Below are 20,156 nucleotides of genomic sequence, written 5' to 3'. Positions count from 1 at the left end.
TATGGTTACCCTAATTCCACTATTCTTTTAGCATAAAATAATTATTTCCCCCTCTCTTCTCTCATTTTTCCTTGTCTGACAAGTCTTTTCAGAATGACCCTATTCAGACAGCAGGCTAAGCCGCCGTGGTGAAGCATTTTGAGCTAAACATTATGGCTTAGCGCATCATATGAACCATGACTTAGTGTATTGTGTGAACCATTCCTAACCATGGTGGCCACATAACCATGGTTTAAACACACTCCCTGCCCATTTGCTGCAGAAGGGTTAGCAGCCTAACCATAGCTTAGCATGTTGTTTGATCAGGCCCAGTATAAGCCTGCAGGCAGAGACTGCCTTGTTTAATTGACACTGTGCAGGGAGCCTTTCTGGCTGAGGCACAGCCTAAAAATTATTCCAATGAATTAATAACCTTGGATGAACCCTCCTGTCACCGCTGCAGGTAGCATCACGGCCTTTTCTTATTTATTTTCTTCCCCAGGAGTTTTTCAGCCATTGAAGCCGCTACTCGCCGCTTGGCCGCCTCCATCCTTTCCCAGGAAGCTCAGCCGCTCCCTGCGGTACCCCAGCCAGTGAGTCCTCCTAAGCCTCCCACACCACTTCTGGACCTGGGGGCCCCAGGCTCTTTTTCAGGCATAGCTGAAGCTTTTGTGGCCCCTGATCCGAGCCCCAGCTGGGCCCTCTCTCTCGATTCCCTGGCATCAGACCCCGATGAGCTTTTCGAACCCATCGCCAAGGAAACGGGCTCAGCAACCGACAACTGGGCCTCGTTTAGCCCCAACCTCTTTGGGAGGCCAAGCTGGCAGGGATGGGATGCACAACCCAACCCACAAGCCCAGGTAGGTTGTGCTGCCTGCGGGACCCGTGCGGAACCAAACATCTGCTCTCCGGTTGCAGCTGAGTGCCCAACCACTGCCTCTGATCTGGAGGCTCTTGCAATTTCTGCCTGTGACACCTGCGTGCCCTTCTGGGACCTGGAACTGTGGTGAACTCCAGTTCCACCACCCATCTGAATCTGGACCAGCAAGAAAAAAAACATCTTCAAATGTCCCCAGCTTAGATCCAGAGAGAAGAGGAACCGAGCCTTACAGAGAGAGACGTGTTTAGAAGTCCTTCAGCATCAATCCACCTTGTCTCCTAGAGAAATCACCTCCCCACAAAACCCTGTTGCGAACCTCCTTGGCCAATACCCTCCGCTTAGCTCTTCAGCGCTCCTGCCTTCCCTCCTGATTTCAGGCTCTCCCCTCTCTCTCTTTCCTTTTCTGTCCTCTCCCCTTTCCCTCCATTCTTCCTTCTGATAAACTGATGAACTCTGCTGTTCCTTGAAGACTAAAACAAAGCAGGCTCAATTACTTGGGCTCAACTGCATTCATCCTTCACCTCAAGCCATTTGCCTTTTGTTACCAAAATATTTAATTGTAAATTATACTTGTTTCGCTAGCTTAATCATTACAAAAAAAGAAGCAGAAAGTTTAATGTACGCTAGCCCCCGACAGACGCGAGAGTTACTTTTGGTTCAGTATCCCCTTGATGTGACTGATAAATGTTTGTTTTCTACTGCCGCCTAGTGGTCTGTTCAATACTTACCACCAGCTATCAGCAAAGTTACCAGCATTTTGGGGGGCGGGCAGCCCTCTGGGATTCCTTCAAGTGAGGACCACTAGGGGTGATGGCAAAATTTAATCCTCACTTAAATGTCCATAAGGGGCAGTATGTTACTTCCCACCCCTGAAAAGTAGGGTGACCATATGGAAATGAGGAAAGGGCCCCTGTATCTTTAACAGTGGTATTGAAAAGGGAATTTCAGCAAGTGTCATTTGTATGCATGAAGCACCTGTTGAAATTCCCTCTTTATCACAATGGTTAAAGCTGCAGGAGCCCTGCCCTCTTGACTAGATATAAAAGTCAGATGACCATAATAATAATGCCACCTGCACGAACACCAGCTATGTCTTAAGGGAAACATTCATTTTTATCATCATCATCATCATCATCAAAAAAATATTTCTTACCCACCTCTCCATTCTGATCGAGGCAGGGAACAGCAGCAAATATAAAATACATAAAACTGAATTAAAACATAATATACATTGTTAAAACATCCAAAAATTCTAAAAACATCCTAAAATTCCACTGGATAGGCCTGCCAGAAGAGATCAGTCTTAATTGCTTTCTTAAATGCTAATGGGCTGTTAAGTTGATGTGCCTCCTGTAGCAGGCCATTCCACACTCTGGGGTGACAGAAGAGAAGGTCCTCTGGGTAACAGTTGTCAATCTAGTTTTTGCTTACTGAAGTAAATTCTTCCCAGAGGACCTGAGTGTGCAGGGCGGATTGTACGGGAGAAGGCGATCCCACAGGTAGCCTGGACCCAAACTGTGTAGGGCTTTAAAAGTAATAACCAATGCTTTATACTTCACCCGGAAACCAATTGGCAGCCAGTGAAGAGACTTTAAAACTGGTGTAATGTGGTCAGCCCTAGATGTACTAGTGACTAACCTGGCTGCCATATTTTGAACTAGTTGATGTTTCTGGACTAGGCACAAAGGTAGTCCTGTGTAGATCACATTGCAGAAGTCAAGCCTTGAAGTTACCAGCATGTGCACTACCGTCTTTATTTATTTATTTTATTACATTTATATACCACCCCACAGCCGAAGCTCTCTGGGCGGTTTACAACAATTAAAAATAGTAAACATTAAAAGTATAAAAATGTAAAAACCATAAAAAACAAAAAACAGTATAAAAACAACAGTATCCATTTAAAAAGAACAATTCTGGGGTCCATTAAAAACAAACTTAACACTGTTAAATGCTGTTAAAATGCCTGGGAGAAGAGAAAAGTCTTGACCTGGCGTTAGGTCTTCTAACTCTAAGAAGGGTGCAGTTCTTATATGATTAACATTTTTTTAGTTAGATAACTGAGATATAGTCATACATTTGACGGGGGGGGGCATAGCTCCACCACCTTGAGAAGGCTAGGACCCTGCACCTTTTGCTTCTGTGGCAGCAAATTGACCACGCACACAGCACCTGTTGGAATTCCCTCTTCATCACAACAGTTAAAGCTGCAGGAGCCCTGCCCTCTTGATCAGATTCAAAAGAGGGCAGGGCTCCTGCAGCTTTAACTGTTGTGATGAAGAGGGAATTTCAACAGGTGCTGCATGCATGCAAACAACACCTGCTGAAATTCCTTTTTCTATACAACTGTTCAAAGATACAGGAGCCCTGTCCTCCTTTCCATATGGTCACCCTACTCAACATGCTTTGGAGGACCCCAAGGCTTGCAAAAGTACAATGATTATTTAAAGAGGGACCTAAGGGGGGGCACCCCTCCTCAAGAAACAGTTCAATGGGGATTGAGTTTGACAAACAATCACAGAATGTTGAAAGTGTGTTCTGCAAAAGAAATGGAAAACTGGGGGCAGAAAGGAGGCATGGCCTGGAGTATGCTGGGAAAGTGCATGGCTAGCTGAAACACTAAACATGAACACTCCATACTGCAACATTTTATTGCTGGTCTCACATGTATATGTGTATGTGCACCATCCCAAGGGAGGTTCATCTTCTTTGAGTGTGTTTGTTATAGAGACAGGTGGTATTGGATGTAAATGTTTAAATAAAACTGAAATTCCAATCATGTTTATAACTTGCTCTTCTTTCTAAAAAATCATCCAAGTGACTAACAAAATGTTTAAATCCATCAACAATCCGTAAAGGAACCAAAATAAAATGGAAACAGCCATAACCAAAAGAAACCACTTGCCTGGAAATTAATGCGGTAACATAGAATTGAAAACACAGCATCGAAGGACCCAACGGCCCATCACAATATGACCATTTTCACTGCTGGCTGGAAGGTGAGCAAGGATGGGACCTGGTGGTTTTTCCTCAGAAAGCCATCACAAAGCGTTGATGCTGAGCTTTATCACACCAGCGTTACACTGTGCAATCACTGTGAATTGCATGCAAAGGACTCAGAAGTTTTCCACCTTATAATCTGCTTTGATTGTGAAATACTCCCATGCATCCTGCCTTATTATGCAATAAAGCAAAAAGATTCACCATATTTAGCCCCTACTTTTTGAGCATATCTTCCGAGCTGCCGCTGGGGCACAGGAGCAGGATTTTAAAGAAATGCTTACATCTGCGTAAGCTTTAAACATAAAGACGCTAAAATTGGCACAGTAATAAATATTAGGGAGAGCTTTAAGCATACCAAATTTGAATTGAATTGGGTCATCCGTTGGTTTTTTTACATTTCCCCCCTTAAACTCACTTCCTGGTATGCAAAGGATCGCTGTTGCCCGGTAGCGAAAACAACAACAACCGCAAAAGCTTAGCACTACGGGAATAATCCGAGGGAAGCAGGTCCGTGGGATAAAGCTAGCTGTAACAGAATGCTGCATGACCACTCCCAAGTCTCTGATGACACAGACACATGCGCACACAGAGCAGAACAAGAATCCCATCAACACTCGGCTTTCCAATCCAATTTGCAACAATACAAATAACTTAGATCCTCCACATTGGATCATGCCTGCTGGCTTCTATATTTAGGTTTACTGCTGTGGGTCTTGGCCTTCTCAAGGGGGTTGAGCTATGCACCCCCCCAATGTATGATTATATTAATCATATAGGAACACGTGATGATAAAAAGGAATATTTCCCTTAAATTATTATTCTTCCCTCACACATATACATCACATTCTAGCTGGTGTGTTCCTGCAGGTGGCATAATGATTGTGGTCATCTATTTACTCATAACACTTCTATATAGCCCAATAGTCGAAGCACTCTAGGTTCACAAAGCAAAACTTAAAACCACAAAATATGAAGACATAATAAAATCATAATATAAAAACAACCCTGCAAGGTAGACTATACTGAGAGAGAGAAACCGACCCACAGCCAGCATCTGAACAGAGTAAAGATTTAGACCAAGATCTCCCTGGGGCACAGCTAATATCTGATCTATGGCTTCAGCTATACCAGCTGCTGATTTAGATATAAGTGGATAACTTCAAACTCCAAAGAGAATGGAAATTAAACTGAGCTGAAGACATGTCCCCCAAATCCACATTAATGTGCTTTTGGAAATCAATTTTATTGAGAGTTAAGCTGTCATCTTTTACCAACACCCCTTAAAATAGGAGTGAGGAGTCATTTTCAACACCAAGTCTGAATTCTAGTGTGAGAAAAGGTGGGGGGAGGATTCCATCTGTGGGTGTGGCCAAAGACAAAGTTGGCATGGCCAAAATATGATTGTTACAGATTAGTAAATCCACTCAGCAGGACAATGGTTCTGCATGTCTACTCAGAAGTAAGCAGGACTGAATTGCTCAGCAGCACTTTCAAATGGCAGAGGTGTAAAGATTTCCCTCTGAGGAGGAAGCTAATTTATTATTATTTTATTGCTATAAAAGCACATCACTTTTATTTTAAATCAAATTGAAATTGCATTTGTTGACAGTCAAATTGTATTAGCTAATCCTGTTTACAAATTTTTAGGGAAAAAAAAGTGAAACAAAATCAAAATATACACATCAGAAAACATACACGTTCCATTAGGCTGCATTGCATTCATTCTTATATCCAGTAAGTCAACCTGCCCCAACTTGACGCTCTTCAGATTGTATTGGACTACAACTCCCAGACTCCCAGCTTCCCCACCTTGGAGAAGGCTGTTCTATAAAGTCCTCTAGCACATGTTAAAGTCCATTCCCCTAAGGGCCAAAATTTATTTAGGAAACAAGTTACCAATTTGCAGAAGCAACGATACTAGGGGTGAACTTAGAACTGATTTTGTAATGTAAGTTTTAGGTTGTTTATTTCTATTTTGATGACCTTAAATTCAGCATCTTAATGCTGGATTGTTTTTAAATGAGTATTCTCCTCTGATCTATTCACCTTTTATCTATGGTCAGATAAACATTCGTCTAGAATAGCCTGCCTACCAATATCCACTTAGTATGAATTTCTCCATGTGCTCCACTGAGAGATAACACTCAATTAGCTTAAATGTAATTATGATATGTAAAGGTGTGCAACTGATCCTGCTTTCCCTTTGCAAGTATACAAGAAAGAACTTACACTTTGATAATGGAAGAAGGGGAAAAACATGAGAAAAGAAAATGAATAAAACGTTTCTCAGTTTCTCAGGGTTAGACAATGGGAACTAATGCAATCAAATATACTTAACAGGGAAGGAAAGGGACGCCTTAAAATTTTTGTGGGTAACTTGCAAACCCAGTCATTTCGAAGCAAAGGGGAGACATAAAGATTTTTTTAAAAAATAATAATTTCTACGACCTCAAACTAAAGGCATTTATCTGTCAGGTACCTTCCCTCCTAGCCCAAACTTAATGAATGAATGTGTTACTTGAGCTACTTCAAACCGCTTTCACGATCAAATCGCCTTTCCGTGGCAACTGCTTTTCTTGCCGGCGGGGTCTCGACCCCCCAAAGTTTGACCTGGCCCCTTTCCCCTGCCCCCAAGTCCAAAGAGAAGTTTTTAATTTACAGGAAAAAGCCAAAGATTTCCAAGTCGAAGACGCGTCAAGCTGGCAACGGCTGCGCTTCTGCCCGATTTCCTGGCGCCTGCGACCACTGGCCAGCCGCAGCCGGCCACGCTGGGCAAGCCCAGGTGCCCCGCGTGCCTTGGCCCCGCGAACGGCGCCCTCCCGAAGAGGGCACGGTCCCCTTTTTGCCATTTTGTGGCACGCAAGAAACACAAAGTTGCAGGGACAAGAGCCATTTCTGGCTCTCTCCGAGCAGGGTCTGTGAACGCACCAATCAGAGCGCAGCTCCGCCCCTATAAATAGCAGGCAGCCGCTTCTTTGCTCCAGTTCAGACTTTACTTTTCGGCTCCGAGCGAGTCTTCGCGCGCCACAGACTCCCTGCTGCTGCTGCTGCTGCCGCCGCCGCCTTTCCAGAAGCCGAAGAAGGAAGCCCGAGGGGAGGAGAGACCATGTCCGAGACGGCTCCCGAAGCTCCCGTGGCCGCGGCGCCGGCCGCCAAGGCGCCGGCCAAGAAAGCCAAGAAGCCCGCGGGCGCCGCCAAGCCGCGCAAGGCGTCGGGCCCCAGCGTCACCGAGCTGCTCACCAAGGCGGTGGCCGCGTCCAAGGAGCGCAACGGCGTGTCCCTGGCCGCCCTCAAGAAAGCGCTGGCGGCCGCCGGCTACGACGTGGAGAAGAACAACAGCCGCATCAAGCTGGGCCTCAAGAGCCTCGTGAGCAAAGGCACCCTGGTGCAGACCAAAGGCACGGGCGCCTCGGGCTCCTTCAAGCTCAACAAGAAGCAGCACGAGGGCAAGGACAAGGCGGCCGCGTCGGCGGGGGCGGCTTCCAAGAAGAAGACGCCTGTCAAGGGCAAGAAGCCGGCGCCCAAGAAGCCCGCCGGGGGCGCCGCCGCCAAGAAGGCCAAGAAGCCCGCGCCCAAGAAGAGCCCCAAGAAGGTGGCCAAGAAGCCCGCCGCGGGGGCCAAGAAGGCGGCGGCCAAGAGCCCCAAGAAGCCCGCCAAAGCCGCCAAGCCCAAGAAGGCGGCGGCCAAGAGCCCGGCCAAAGCCAAGGCGGTCAAGGCCAAGCCCAAAGCCAAGCCCAAGACGCCCAAGGCCAAGGTAGCCAAGACCAAGAAGGGGGCGGCCAAGAAGAAGTGAGGACGCTGCCCCCTACGCACACTCGACGACCTTTCTCATCCCAAAGGCTCTTTTAAGAGCCACCCACACCTTCACCGAGAAAGAGCTGACTTCCCTCTATGCTTGGACACATCCCAGGCTCCTGATGGTTTTAGAACTTAAAAAAGCGATAAAATATCTGTCATCTCATCAACACTTATCACATTAGTGTCACAACATACATCCAGAATAGTTTGACATGAATCAGTTGGACAACATATGTCAGGGACGCTTTAAGGTGGATTCCTGCACTGATCAGGGGGTTGGACTCGATGGCCTTATAGGCCCCTTCCAAGTCTATTCTAGATCGTATGGAATCACAGAATTGAGTGTTGAGTACAAGGCAAGAACAGGGCTGACGGACAATGGTAAAAAAGACTTGCCCGTTCTCCCCATTCAGTGCTAAGGGGCTGGAGGTTCAGTTTTGCTGTAAGGAAGGCGCGCTGGCGGTGCGCCTCACCCGCCAGAGCTTACGCCATATAGCAGGGTCTCAGGGGTCGGCCTAAATTTGGATTCAACCCAAGCATTGTAAACATTGCTGCAGCACTTGCCAACGTATGTTTCCACCTTCCATTCCTTCCCACCATTTCCGTATATCATCGGGTGCGCTACGTTGGTGTTAAAAATGTGTTACAGGGTGCTGTGTGCACTTGTTGCAAAAAATGTCACACGCCACAAACTTGACACAACGTAGCAAAGACGAGCTCTTTAAACGTGAGAAGGTGAGTGGCTCTTAAAAGAGCCTTTGTGTTCTTACGAGTCTGCAGAGATGGAAAGCCGGTTTTAAGCTCTCTCTCCCCGGATGCGCCTGGCGAGCTGGATGTCTTTGGGCATGATGGTGACCCGCTTGGCGTGGATGGCGCACAGGTTGGTGTCTTCAAAAAGACCCACCAGATAAGCCTCGCTGGCTTCCTGGAGAGCCATAACAGCCGAACTTTGGAAACGCAGGTCGGTCTTGAAATCCTGAGCAATTTCACGCACCAAGCGCTGGAAAGGCAGTTTGCGGATCAGCAGCTCGGTAGATTTCTGATAACGCCGGATCTCCCGGAGGGCGACGGTGCCAGGGCGGTAGCGATGGGGCTTCTTCACACCCCCTGTAGCCGGGGCGCTCTTGCGGGCAGCTTTAGTGGCGAGCTGTTTTCGTGGCGCTTTGCCACCAGTGGACTTACGAGCGGTCTGCTTCGTTCTAGCCATCTTCCCAGCAAGCAACGCACCGACCAAACTTCTCCCCTTCGCAGTAGTGAGAAAGAATGAAGCCTGTGGCTGGTTTGGCGGCTATTTATAGCCAGTCTCTCTTCGTCCTATTGGCTCAGAGTAGCAAGGAAGCCGTTAGTAATATTTGAATTTCCCGGGCTCTGTCGTGATTGGGTCAGTGACGGCTAAGTTTTCCGATTCGCTCCTTCTTCTCCCACGCCCAGTCTTTGTTCTCTGGGCAAGGGAACACGTGATACTCGTGTCCACCCAGCGGCTCTTGCTTTCCAAAATAAAATATTCCAAACCCCAACGCCATCCCGCAATATTTCTCAGAAATATACACGAAAGAACACAAGGGGAGAGGATTCCTGCATTCTGCAACTAAGGAGCGTGTAGAAAACATACCGTTCCATACAGTGCAGCTCGTGTCGCTCTGTGATAGAAAACGCCTCAAAACATCAAAGTTCTTCCATTTATGCAGTATGCATGAAGTGAAATCCAAACGACATTTACTCAGAAATAAATCCCACCAAGTTCCATTAGATTTCTCATGGGATGGCTGCAACCCCCTGCAACTCCTTCCTCGGAATAAGCCCCTTTGAACACAGTGGGGCTTACTTCTGAGTAAACAGCATGCATGGGTTGCACTGTACGCACATCTGGGATTGCACTCTGAATATGAGAAGTGATTTCTGAGTAGAAATCTAGGCTCCTCCAGCATTGTGTCTCCAGCAGCGTCTGGAAAAGTCACAAATGAAGGGTATATTGCTTCTGAATAGGGATGCTCCATCTTTAACTGTTATGGCCAACACTTAAAAGTGTGGTATCCCTCAGGCATAGGGACCATACGGGTGAGCTTACCTGCTCAGCCTGCCGCTTGCCCTTGACCTAGACTGCCGGGCAATAACTTCAGAGCCTTTTCCTTGATGTATTCCTTTATTATTAAAAACCTCCTGGAACTGCGACACACCAAACTCTCTGCAGCAAAGCCCACACCACAAAGAGCATGAAACAGATGCCCCACCCAGGCCTTCCATGAGGACCTGGAGACTAGCAGCTATTATTATTATTATTATTATTATTATTATTATTATTATTATTATTATTATTATTATTATTATTTATTTTATTATTATTATTATTATTATTTATTTATTTATTTATTTATTTATATAGCACCATCAATGTACATGGTGCTGTACAGATTACACAGTAAATAGCAAGACCCTGCCACATAGGCTTACAATCTAATAAAGTTGTAGTAAACAATAAGAAGGGAAAGAGAATGCAAACAGGCACAGGGAAGTGTAAACAGGCACCGGGTAGGGTGAAGCTGACAGTATAGGGTCAGAACAAACTCAATATTTAAAAGCTACAGGGAAAAGAAAAGTTTTTAGCTGAGTTTTAAAAGCTGTGATTGAGTTTGTAGTTCTCAAGTGTTCTGGAAGAGCGTTCCAGGCGTAAGGGGCAGCAGAAGAAAAAGGACGAAGCCGAGTAAGGGAAGTAGAGGCCCTTGGGCAGGCGAGAAGCATGGCATCAGAGGAGCGGAGAGCACGAGCGGGGCAATAGTGTGAGATGAGAGAGGAGAGATAGGCAGGAGCTAGACCGTGAAAAGCTTTGAAGGTCAACAGGAGAAGTTTATATTGGATTCTGGAGTGAATTGGAAGCCAATGAAGAGATTTCAGAAGTGGAGTGACATGGTCAGAGCGGTGGGCCAAGAAGATGATCTTGGCGGCAGAGTGGTGGACAGAGACCAGCGGACTGATGTGAGACGAAGGAAGGCCAGAGAGAAGAAGGTTGCAGTAGTCCAACCGAGAGATAACCAGTGCGTGAACAAGAGTCTTGGCAGAAGAGACAGACAAAAATGGTTGAATCCTGGCAATATTATACAGGAAGAAACGACAGGATTTAGCTACTGCCTCAATATGAGGAATAAAGGAGAGCGAGGAATCAAATATGCAGACCTCTTAAAGACTGACAGCTGCAGACCTCTTAAAGGTACATCCGCATATCACAAAAAGTAAGAAAGCTTCTCAGCCTAATATGAACTTTGAAACTTTATGAACTCAAGTTATTTCCTCTACTACAAAATTGCCAGTGGTATCTATGTTAATCCTACATAAAATAGACCCATTGAAATGAATGGAAATTAAATTAGTCTCATTAGCTCCCATTAATTTCAATGGGTCTAATTTACATAGGACTAACACACACACACACACACACACAGAAGGCCTGAAGCTACAGCTTCCCCCAGTGTAGTGTATCTGTTTTTGTGTGTGCGCATGTATGTGAGTATGCATGGGAGAGAGAGAGAGAAATAAGCAACCAATCCTAGCAGTTTTAAATCTCCACCCTGTTAACTATATTCCAGAAGACTAATGCTGATTTGTTGCAGCAAAACAAAGTCTTCTTGTACCACAAAGCCATAACAGGCAAAACTTTTATGAAAGAGGACAGCCTTGCAGTTCATGAAGTGACTGCAATAAACCTGCTATTTTTAAAAAAAGAAGTACCACTAGTGCCACAAGACTCAGCTTTTGCTGTTTAATGTGCTTTAGTGAATGTGTTAGTTCAGGGGCAGGCAACCTGGTGCCCTCCAGATGTTTTGGATTACAACTCCCATAATTCCTGATCATTGGCCATAATAGCTGGTTCTGATGGGAGCTGTAGCCCAAAATATCTGGAGGGCACTATGTGAAATGGGCAAAACCCAAGAGAGGTAGTCAATCTGCATAGGAGAAATCTTTTGGGTGTGTGTGCGTGCCAATGTTCAGTTTAATATCAAGAGCATTATTTTTAAAGAGTTTTACCTTTATGGACTGAACCCAATGTATAAGCAGTTAAGGCTACAATCCTTAATTTCTTACCTGAAAATAAGCACCATTGAATTCAATGGGACTTCTAAATAGACATATGTGAGATTATGCTGTAAGGCTGCAATTCTATGCACCTGGCAATATATATACAGTTCTATGCACCTGGCAGTGTATATACAATGGGACTTATTTCCGTGTAATCATGGAGATCACCTATCTCCAATTGTCCTTTTTCACATTTTAAAACTAGTTTTTGCAAACCTTGTGCTTTTCCTGTGTATCTTTCTATCTCATCCTGACCACTCCCCAAAAGATAAGGATCTATCAGTAAGACTCTGGATCAACATCTGGACTAAATCTGCTTTTTGTAACATCTCACCTGACAGAGATCTGTAGATATTGAAAGCTTGCATATTTTTGTGATCTTTGAATTGGTCTAACAAAGATATTACAGTGTGAGGATTTTGGGATTTTTCTTATGGCCAATAGGACTACTACTTTTTTTTATCTTCTCTTTTCTTGCAAAAAACTTTATTTAGAAGTTGCCTCAGCCATGAATCATTGTTACCCTAGACAATAACTATTCCCTCCTCCCCCAAACTAGGGCCCATTCCCAGCCAGTATGACTACTTGCAAGTCACTCCTTTGTGATAGGTTGAGATGCATTACATTGAATTGGCAAATGGTTGAGGTCTGTTAATGTTTTCAGCTCTGATAAATCAAGGAATTTGCACCAAGTATCATGCTTGGGAAATCCACCTAAATCACCTGGGGTTTTAAGTTAATCTCAAAATTTCCCACATTTCTCTACTGGATTGGAAAGGCCATCCTTTAAATTTTTCTTAAGTCTAGCTTAATACCCATGAGATATGCAAATTCCACATTATATTACAATAAAGATTGGATATGTTAATTTCATGATTTACTGATCTTTTATCACTAGTCTGTTGAAAGGAGAAATTCTGCCCATCAGTGGAACTTTATAGTCATTTTATTTGGAAACCATTAACTGAAAGCTAAAAACAAACAGAAAACCAACTATATTATAATAGATAATCTGTACAATAGATTGAAAAGGACACAGCTCTTTCCTTGTCGATGTAGGTGGCCCTGAAAAGGGCCTTTTGGTTGTATGTCGGGGGAAAACGGATTAGCCTCCGAAGCCGTACAAAGTGCGTCCTTGGCGCTTCAAGGCGTAAACGACATCCATGGCAGTCACAGTCTTGCGCTTGGCGTGCTCGGTGTAAGTCACAGCATCACGAATAACGTTTTCCAGGAAAACCTTCAACACGCCCCGAGTCTCTTCATAGATCAAGCCTGATATGCGCTTTACTCCTCCACGGCGAGCCAAACGGCGAATAGCTGGTTTGGTAATACCTTGGATATTATCGCGAAGCACTTTGCGATGCCTTTTGGCGCCACCTTTCCCCAAGCCTTTACCTCCTTTTCCACGACCAGACATGTTCCCTTCAAGCACTAAACTCTCTTCAACTACAAAGAAGCAATAATAACCTCAGCGCCTCTGCGACTGGGTTTATATGGTAAGGGATCCGACCAGAATGAGAACTGCAGGCGGAGGGGGGGGGAGTAAGTAAGGGTTCTGTTCCCCCACCCCTCTTTGGGCGTCTGACCAATGAATGAGCGATACAGAGTTTTAAACTGACCAATAAGAATTCTGGACGAAATAGTTAACGCAATCTCTCATTTTGGCGCCTCGGTGAATATTTTACTGTATCCGACCACAGTTGTTGCTTTTAAAAATATGTTTGGGAGAATGTCGAAACTAGCGACAACCACTTTAACAAGACTCCGTTACTTTATTTACTGAAATGTGTTGGTTAATCGTTTAAGAAAGATTTCCCCAGCTTTATTTTTCAGTTACCAGGTGATCTAATTGGAAGGACAAGAGACACGGAGGAAGCGGAGAGAGCCTCAGTCAAGAAAAGCTGGAAACCTATTTGCAAATCACACGTTGTTTTACATTCGTGAGTTTATTGTAACCAAGTTGCTTTTTTCATCGGGAGTGAGAATTTCGCAGAACCTTAAATGATAGCCTGAGATTTCTGTCCTCCCATATAATGATAAATTAGATCCCGATTTAATCATAATCAGAGTAAATGCATTGGAATCAATGGGGCTTAATTTAATTTTAACTAAAATCCCATTGATTTCAATAAATCTACTTTGATTATGTCTGGATCTAACCCTGTGACTACAAACCTGGGAGTAAGCCTCATTTTACACAAAATGGCACATTATAGGATTGCATTTCAAAACTGCAGCTCATTGCTTTGAAACCAAGGCAAAGGGTATCAGTGGCTACTAGCCTTGATGGTTGTGTGCTATCTCCAGTATTCGAGGCAGTAAGCCTGTGTGCACCAGTTGCTGGGGAACATGGGCGGGAGGGTGCTGTTGCACCATGTCCTGCTTGTTCATCCCTGGCCAATGGCTGCTTGGCCACTGTGTGAACAGAGTGCTGACATAGATGGACCCTTGGTCTGATCCAGCATCAGGGCACTTATGTTCTTAACTGGTGTCTGTGTTTTGCTTCCCCCCTTCTCCCTCCCAGTCCCCTTTCCTTTTGTATTATACACCTGAGAGCAGGGAATGTCTTATTGTTAATCTTTGTAAACTGCTCTGGGGCCCTTTTATTTGGCTGAACAGTGGGGTAAAATGCTGTTAATTAAAGTAGGATGGAAGGCCCACTGAACTCTGTGGAACTTACTTCTGATTAAGCATGTGTAGGATTGCACTGTCTGACAGCTCCAGCATACACCTGACTGGATATATTGACTTGACACCTTATTCCAGAGTTGCAATTCTTTCTAAATTAATAAATGATTTTTCACAATGACTGGAAATCAGGTATTTCTGAGAGGCTTAGAAGGCTCTTAGAAGAACCTTTGAGATCAACAGGCCCAGGCTCTTGAGCAACCCTCTTCATTTCTTTCGCGGGCACGGATTCCAGGTCTTCCAATATCTGCTTCTTCCCACTTTTATAGATTTTGGGCTACATTTGTGTGCATGTGTGTATGCTAGGGAGAATAATAATTTTAGCAGACCTTTAACACCTTAGAGGCTTAAAGGATAAAACTCTTTATAAAATTATACAATTCACTATAGGAACAATGCATGCCTATAGCAATTTCTACAGCACTTTTGCTGTACCACTGAATGCTGTGTGCTATGGGTCTCACAGACCTGTACAATCTGTCCCATCCATTGCAGACTGGCATAATTTTCTCAAGACTTCCTGTTTCACCAGAGGGGTGGACTAAATGATCATTGAGGTCCCTTCCAACTCTGTGATTCATACATTCATAGCTGAACAGGATAAATAGCAGTCTGGTGCAATGAAGTACCCATCAGTTTTTATGCATGAAACTTTGTATGAAGCTTTGAGATTGCTTTCTTCCCTCTCTTGAATGTAATGGGAAGTTTGTGAAATGCCTCTGTGACTAAATGAGAACTAAGGCCTGCCTACATAGTAATGCTACCTAGATTGGGGGTTATGTAGATCCAGAATGCAGATATAATTAGGATAACCATATGGAATGGAGGACAGGGCTCCTGTGTCTTTAACAGTTGTGTAGAAAAGGGAATTGCAGCTGGTGTTATTTGTATGCATGCAGTACCTGGTGAAATTCTCTGTTCCATCACAACAGTTGAAGCTGCAGCAGCCCTGCCCTCTTGACCAGATACAAAAGCTTTGAAGGCAGGAAAGGGTTAGCAGAATGAAAAAGCCTGATCAGAGAACTTCGTGACACATTCATTGCAACGAATTTAAGTTTACCGCACTCAGTTACCATTGGATAAAGCGCTAGCTATCACGGACCATTTCTTTTTTTTAAAGAGTACTCCTCCCAACAGTAAGCCACCATGAGAAAATGTTTGGGAAGATGTACAAGACTGGAAAAACCTTTGGGAGAGGATGCTTTAATTGCAGACAGGAGGAAAGAAAGCAAAGGTGTAGAAAATGTAGCATTAAAAAAGTAATTGCTTCAAAATAAACGACCAGGTTCATTCTGCTAGAGGTATTCTAGACGGATTAAATAAAGGAAAGCATAAATCCGGTCCAAGAAATTGTTTTGCTGTTATAAAGTAATCCTAAAAAGCGAGTTTATTTGTTTGCAGTGTTTATATACCACTCCATATCTAGATTCTGGAGCGGTGAACATAGGAACAAAACAATAAAGACTTGACTATCAAAGACTGATGCTATAATGTCGCCTTGGAAAGACACAAAAGTAAGCGTCTTCAGCCACATTGTAACCACGATTCGAGTACAGCAGCTCCAAAACAATCGTCCGCACTTTTAAATACAATAAAGGAACACAGCTCTTTTCTTGAAAGCGTGGGTGGCCCTGATAAGGGCCTTTTTGAGTTGATAAATAGGTGAATTAACTTTTAGGGCTTTAGCCACCAAAACCATACAGAGTACGACCCTGGCGTTTCAAAGCATAAACAACATCCATAGCAGTCACGGTCTTGCGTTTTGCATGCTCGGTATAAGTTACAGCATCACGGATGACGTTCTCCAAAAACACTTTCAAAACACCCCGAGTTTCTTCGTAGATCAAGCCAGAAATACGCTTAACACCCCCACGGCGAGCCAAACGTCGAATCGCAGGTTTGGTAATACCTTGGATGTTATCACGGAGCACTTTGCGATGCCTCTTAGCACCCCCTTTTCCAAGACCCTTTCCACCTTTTCCACGCCCAGACATAGCTGCAAACAGAAAAACTACAAACCTCCTAAAGAAGTCGAAAAGAATGATGAGAGCGAGACTAACACAGGAGTATATATATAGCTCTTGGTCCGACCCCAGTGAAAACCTCAAGAGAGGGCGTGTACTATTTAGCCACGCCCTTTCTTCATAAGCCCATTCGTCATCGCGGCCTGGCTTCTTCGCCTATCAATCGCAGGGAATTTGAATTTGACCAATCAGAATTCTGATTATTTCACTGCATTTGGAAATGGTTGGGGGCTCAATAAAGGAATGCTTACGTAGGCACGAAAATGATTCCTGGTTCGTTATTTCCCCTTCCTACATACAAAAGAACTGTGAAATCAAAACTCAAGTGCCTTTTATATGTAGCAAGCTTTTATTTATATTTTTAATTGAAAAGACGCAAGCCTCCCCGGCCATTTTTGAACTATATTCCTGTCCAATAATATTAACAGTGTAAAGAAAGTCCAGGAGAGAATTATTTATTTACTGTCTCTAGTATTAGATGCTTTTTGTTTGACCCAGTAATGCGTTCGACAACCCGTGGTCTAAAACATAGCTTAAAATTGTTTTGCATCCAAGCAAATGAGATCCAGCCCCTATGATGCGAAAAACATCTCCAGTGTTTCTTCGCTGATCTTGGAGAAACATGAAGTTTTCTCCCTTGCACTATGAATGCTCCTCGCAACAGATGAGGAAGCTGCTACAGACTGGCAATACGCTTACGTATATTAGTGCATTAATATATTATTACTGCGCTTCTTGATCTGCCTCTAAAAGTTATGCTTTACATAGCAGCAGCAACAGAACTCCGCCCCCAATGTTACGACGTTTGTCGCTGCAGAAACGACACCTTGGAATTTACAGCCAGTGGAGGCTGGTGGCTCCGATTTCGGTGGGGGCTGTGAATCCGCTCTGCGTTTCAGTCAGAACCAGCTAGAACTCTAAAAGAGCAAACTAAACCTGTTTTGGGCATAGGGTTCAGCACCTTGAATAGCTCCTTTGGAGTTCTGGCTGGTTATGGTTGAAAGCCAGAATAGATTTACAGCCCCACCGAAATTGGAGCCACCAGCCTCCACTGTTTGCAGTGTAACAAAAACGAGGTGCAATGAGCTCATCCTTGAGTACAGCTCAGAGAAAATCGCTCATTGGCTCTAATTGATGGAGTGGGGTTGGGGTGGAACCTCCGTCGGTAACAAAAAAGAATGTTCTCTGTCCAATCATTGTGGAGCCCGGGAAATTTCTTATCCTTCTCCTGCTTTTAAATCATAGCTCTCTCAACCAATCAGGAAAGGAGGGGGCTGCTATAAATTCCCACGAGCCCGCTTTCAGCATTCATTCATTTCGTTTCCAGAGGCTTTTGGTTCCCAGTTTTCCTTTGCTGTAGAGAGGGAATGGCTCGGACAAAGCAGACCGCCCGTAAGTCCACAGGTGGGAAAGCACCGAGGAAGCAGCTGGCAACTAAGGCTGCCCGCAAGAGCGCCCCTGCCACCGGCGGTGTGAAAAAGCCTCACCGCTACCGGCCAGGCACGGTGGCTTTGCGGGAGATCCGGCGCTATCAGAAGTCCACCGAACTGCTGATCCGAAAACTGCCTTTCCAGCGCCTGGTGCGTGAGATCGCCCAAGATTTCAAGACCGACCTGCGCTTCCAAAGCTCGGCTGTTATGGCTCTCCAGGAAGCCAGCGAGGCTTACCTGGTGGGTCTCTTCGAAGACACCAACCTGTGCGCCATCCACGCCAAGCGCGTCACCATCATGCCCAAAGACATTCAGCTTGCCAGGCGCATCCGTGGAGAAAGAGCTTAAGGCAGCTTCGTTCGCCGCTGCTCTCGGTGCCTACTCAAATAATAAACCCAAAGGCTCTTTTCAGGGCCAGCACGTTTTCTGTGGAAGAGCTAGGACTCGCTTCCGTCTTTCCCAGGCCCAAGCGAAATTATATTAAGAGTTTTAGCATTGTGCCTGTAGCTGGCCGCATGCTGGTTGCTGGGAACACGAGGGAGAGGGAGTCCGTGCTTGCACTAATGCCTTGATGACTGGGCTCCGAGAACGCACACAAGTCAACTTGGGATCGTCAAAACTAGCAGCCGTTTTGTCATGGTACACGATTCAGAAATCAGTGCCGAGCTCAGTTACCTTTATAGAGTATTAAAAACTATTATTAAGCAAACTGGGGCCACAGCTAGACCGAAGGTTTATCCTGGGATCCCCCTGTCTGAGCACTGGATCCCCTGTGTGTCACCTAGATGAACAAGTTTGACGCCTGGACGATCCAGGAATAAACCTTAGGTCTAGCTATGGCCTGGGTCTCCAGATGTTTTTGGACTACCAACTCCTTTGTCAATCAGCCCTGACAGCCCACATAGGTTTATGGCGGTGGCTCAGCTAGACCGGTCCACCTTGCTTACTCCATTCTCAGAAAAATCACAACGTAACACTTAAAATTAATGGGTGAATGAATGTTGGTTGCCTGCAGGCACTGACCGAACATTAAAGGGAGGCAAAGAGTAATTCAATATTTAGCACAGGAGGAGGAAGTCAGCTCTTTCTCGGTGAAGGTGTGGGTGGCTCTTAAAAGAGCCTTTGGGATGAGAAAGGTCGTCGAGTGTGCGTAGGGGGCAGCGTCCTCACTTCTTCTTGGCCGCCCCCTTCTTGGTCTTGGCTACCTTGGCCTTGGGCGTCTTGGGCTTGGCTTTGGGCTTGGCCTTGACCGCCTTGGCTTTGGCCGGGCTCTTGGCCGCCGCCTTCTTGGGCTTGGCGGCTTTGGCGGGCTTCTTGGGGCTCTTGGCCGCCGCCTTCTTGGCCCCCGCGGCGGGCTTCTTGGCCACCTTCTTGGGGCTCTTCTTGGGCGCGGGCTTCTTGGCCTTCTTGGCGGCGGCGCCCCCGGCGGGCTTCTTGGGCGCCGGCTTCTTGCCCTTGACAGGCGTCTTCTTCTTGGAAGCCGCCCCCGCCGACGCGGCCGCCTTGTCCTTGCCCTCGTGCTGCTTCTTGTTGAGCTTGAAGGAGCCCGAGGCGCCCGTGCCTTTGGTCTGCACCAGGGTGCCTTTGCTCACGAGGCTCTTGAGGCCCAGCTTGATGCGGCTGTTGTTCTTCTCCACGTCGTAGCCGGCGGCCGCCAGCGCTTTCTTGAGGGCGGCCAGGGACACGCCGTTGCGCTCCTTGGACGCGGCCACCGCCTTGGTGAGCAGCTCGGTGACGCTGGGGCCCGACGCCTTGCGCGGCTTGGCGGCGCCCGCGGGCTTCTTGGCTTTCTTGGCCGGCGCCTTGGCGGCCGGCGCCGCGGCCACGGGAGCTTCGGGAGCCGTCTCGGACATGGTCTCTCCTCCCCTCGGGCTTCCTTCTTCGGCTTCTGGAAAGGCGGCGGCGGCAGCAGCAGCAGCAGCAGGGAGTCTGTGGCGCGCGAAGACTCGCTCGGAGCCGAAAAGTAAAGTCTGAACTGGAGCAAAGAAGCGGCTGCCTGCTATTTATAGGGGCGGAGCTGCGCTCTGATTGGTGCGTTCACAGACCCTGCTCGGAGAGAGCCAGAAATGGCTCTTGTCCCTGCAACTTTGTGTTTCTTGCGTGCCACAAAATGGCAAAAAGGGGACCGTGCCCTCTTCGGGAGGGCGCCGTTCGCGGGGCCAAGGCACGCGGGGCACCTGGGCTTGCCCAGCGTGGCCGGCTGCGGCTGGCCAGTGGTCGCAGGCGCCAGGAAATCGGGCAGAAGCGCAGCCGTTGCCAGCTTGACGCGTCTTCGACTTGGAA

General features: G+C 46.1%; 6 protein-coding genes across 6 annotated transcripts; 2 read left to right on the top strand and 4 right to left on the bottom strand.

The window, feature by feature from the left end:
* Nucleotides 1–6,936: 6,936 nt before the first annotated feature.
* Nucleotides 6,937–7,687, top strand: LOC134406702 (histone H1.10-like). Its single transcript, XM_063138231.1, has one exon. It carries the CDS (start codon nt 6,969–6,971, stop codon nt 7,653–7,655), a length of 687 nt encoding a protein of 228 aa, XP_062994301.1. The 5' UTR covers nt 6,937–6,968; the 3' UTR covers nt 7,656–7,687.
* Nucleotides 7,688–8,425: 738 nt separating this feature from the next.
* Nucleotides 8,426–8,896, bottom strand: LOC134406704 (histone H3). The gene has a single exon (XM_063138233.1). It carries the CDS (start codon nt 8,865–8,867, stop codon nt 8,457–8,459), a length of 411 nt encoding a protein of 136 aa, XP_062994303.1. The 5' UTR covers nt 8,868–8,896; the 3' UTR covers nt 8,426–8,456.
* A 3,877-nt stretch (nt 8,897–12,773) lies between these two features.
* Nucleotides 12,774–13,169, bottom strand: LOC134406707 (histone H4). Its single transcript, XM_063138237.1, has one exon. The coding sequence runs from the start codon at nt 13,146–13,148 to the stop codon at nt 12,837–12,839; it is 312 nt and encodes a 103-aa protein (XP_062994307.1). The 5' UTR covers nt 13,149–13,169; the 3' UTR covers nt 12,774–12,836.
* A 2,715-nt stretch (nt 13,170–15,884) lies between these two features.
* LOC134406706 (histone H4) lies at nt 15,885–16,441 on the bottom strand. Its single transcript, XM_063138235.1, has one exon. It carries the CDS (start codon nt 16,411–16,413, stop codon nt 16,102–16,104), a length of 312 nt encoding a protein of 103 aa, XP_062994305.1. The 5' UTR covers nt 16,414–16,441; the 3' UTR covers nt 15,885–16,101.
* Nucleotides 16,442–17,810: 1,369 nt separating this feature from the next.
* Nucleotides 17,811–18,265, top strand: LOC134406705 (histone H3). Its single transcript, XM_063138234.1, has one exon. The coding sequence runs from the start codon at nt 17,811–17,813 to the stop codon at nt 18,219–18,221; it is 411 nt and encodes a 136-aa protein (XP_062994304.1). The 3' UTR covers nt 18,222–18,265.
* Nucleotides 18,266–18,910: 645 nt separating this feature from the next.
* Nucleotides 18,911–19,758, bottom strand: LOC134406703 (histone H1.10-like). Its single transcript, XM_063138232.1, has one exon. It carries the CDS (start codon nt 19,724–19,726, stop codon nt 19,040–19,042), a length of 687 nt encoding a protein of 228 aa, XP_062994302.1. The 5' UTR covers nt 19,727–19,758; the 3' UTR covers nt 18,911–19,039.
* Between the last annotated feature and the right edge of the window lie 398 nt (nt 19,759–20,156).

Source organism: Elgaria multicarinata, chromosome 11 (assembly GCF_023053635.1).
Source record: "Elgaria multicarinata webbii isolate HBS135686 ecotype San Diego chromosome 11, rElgMul1.1.pri, whole genome shotgun sequence".
In the NCBI taxonomy this organism is placed as follows: domain Eukaryota; kingdom Metazoa; phylum Chordata; class Lepidosauria; order Squamata; family Anguidae; genus Elgaria; species Elgaria multicarinata.
Note: the sequence above shows the minus strand (reverse complement) of the source record. Positions and strands in the feature narration are given on the sequence as shown.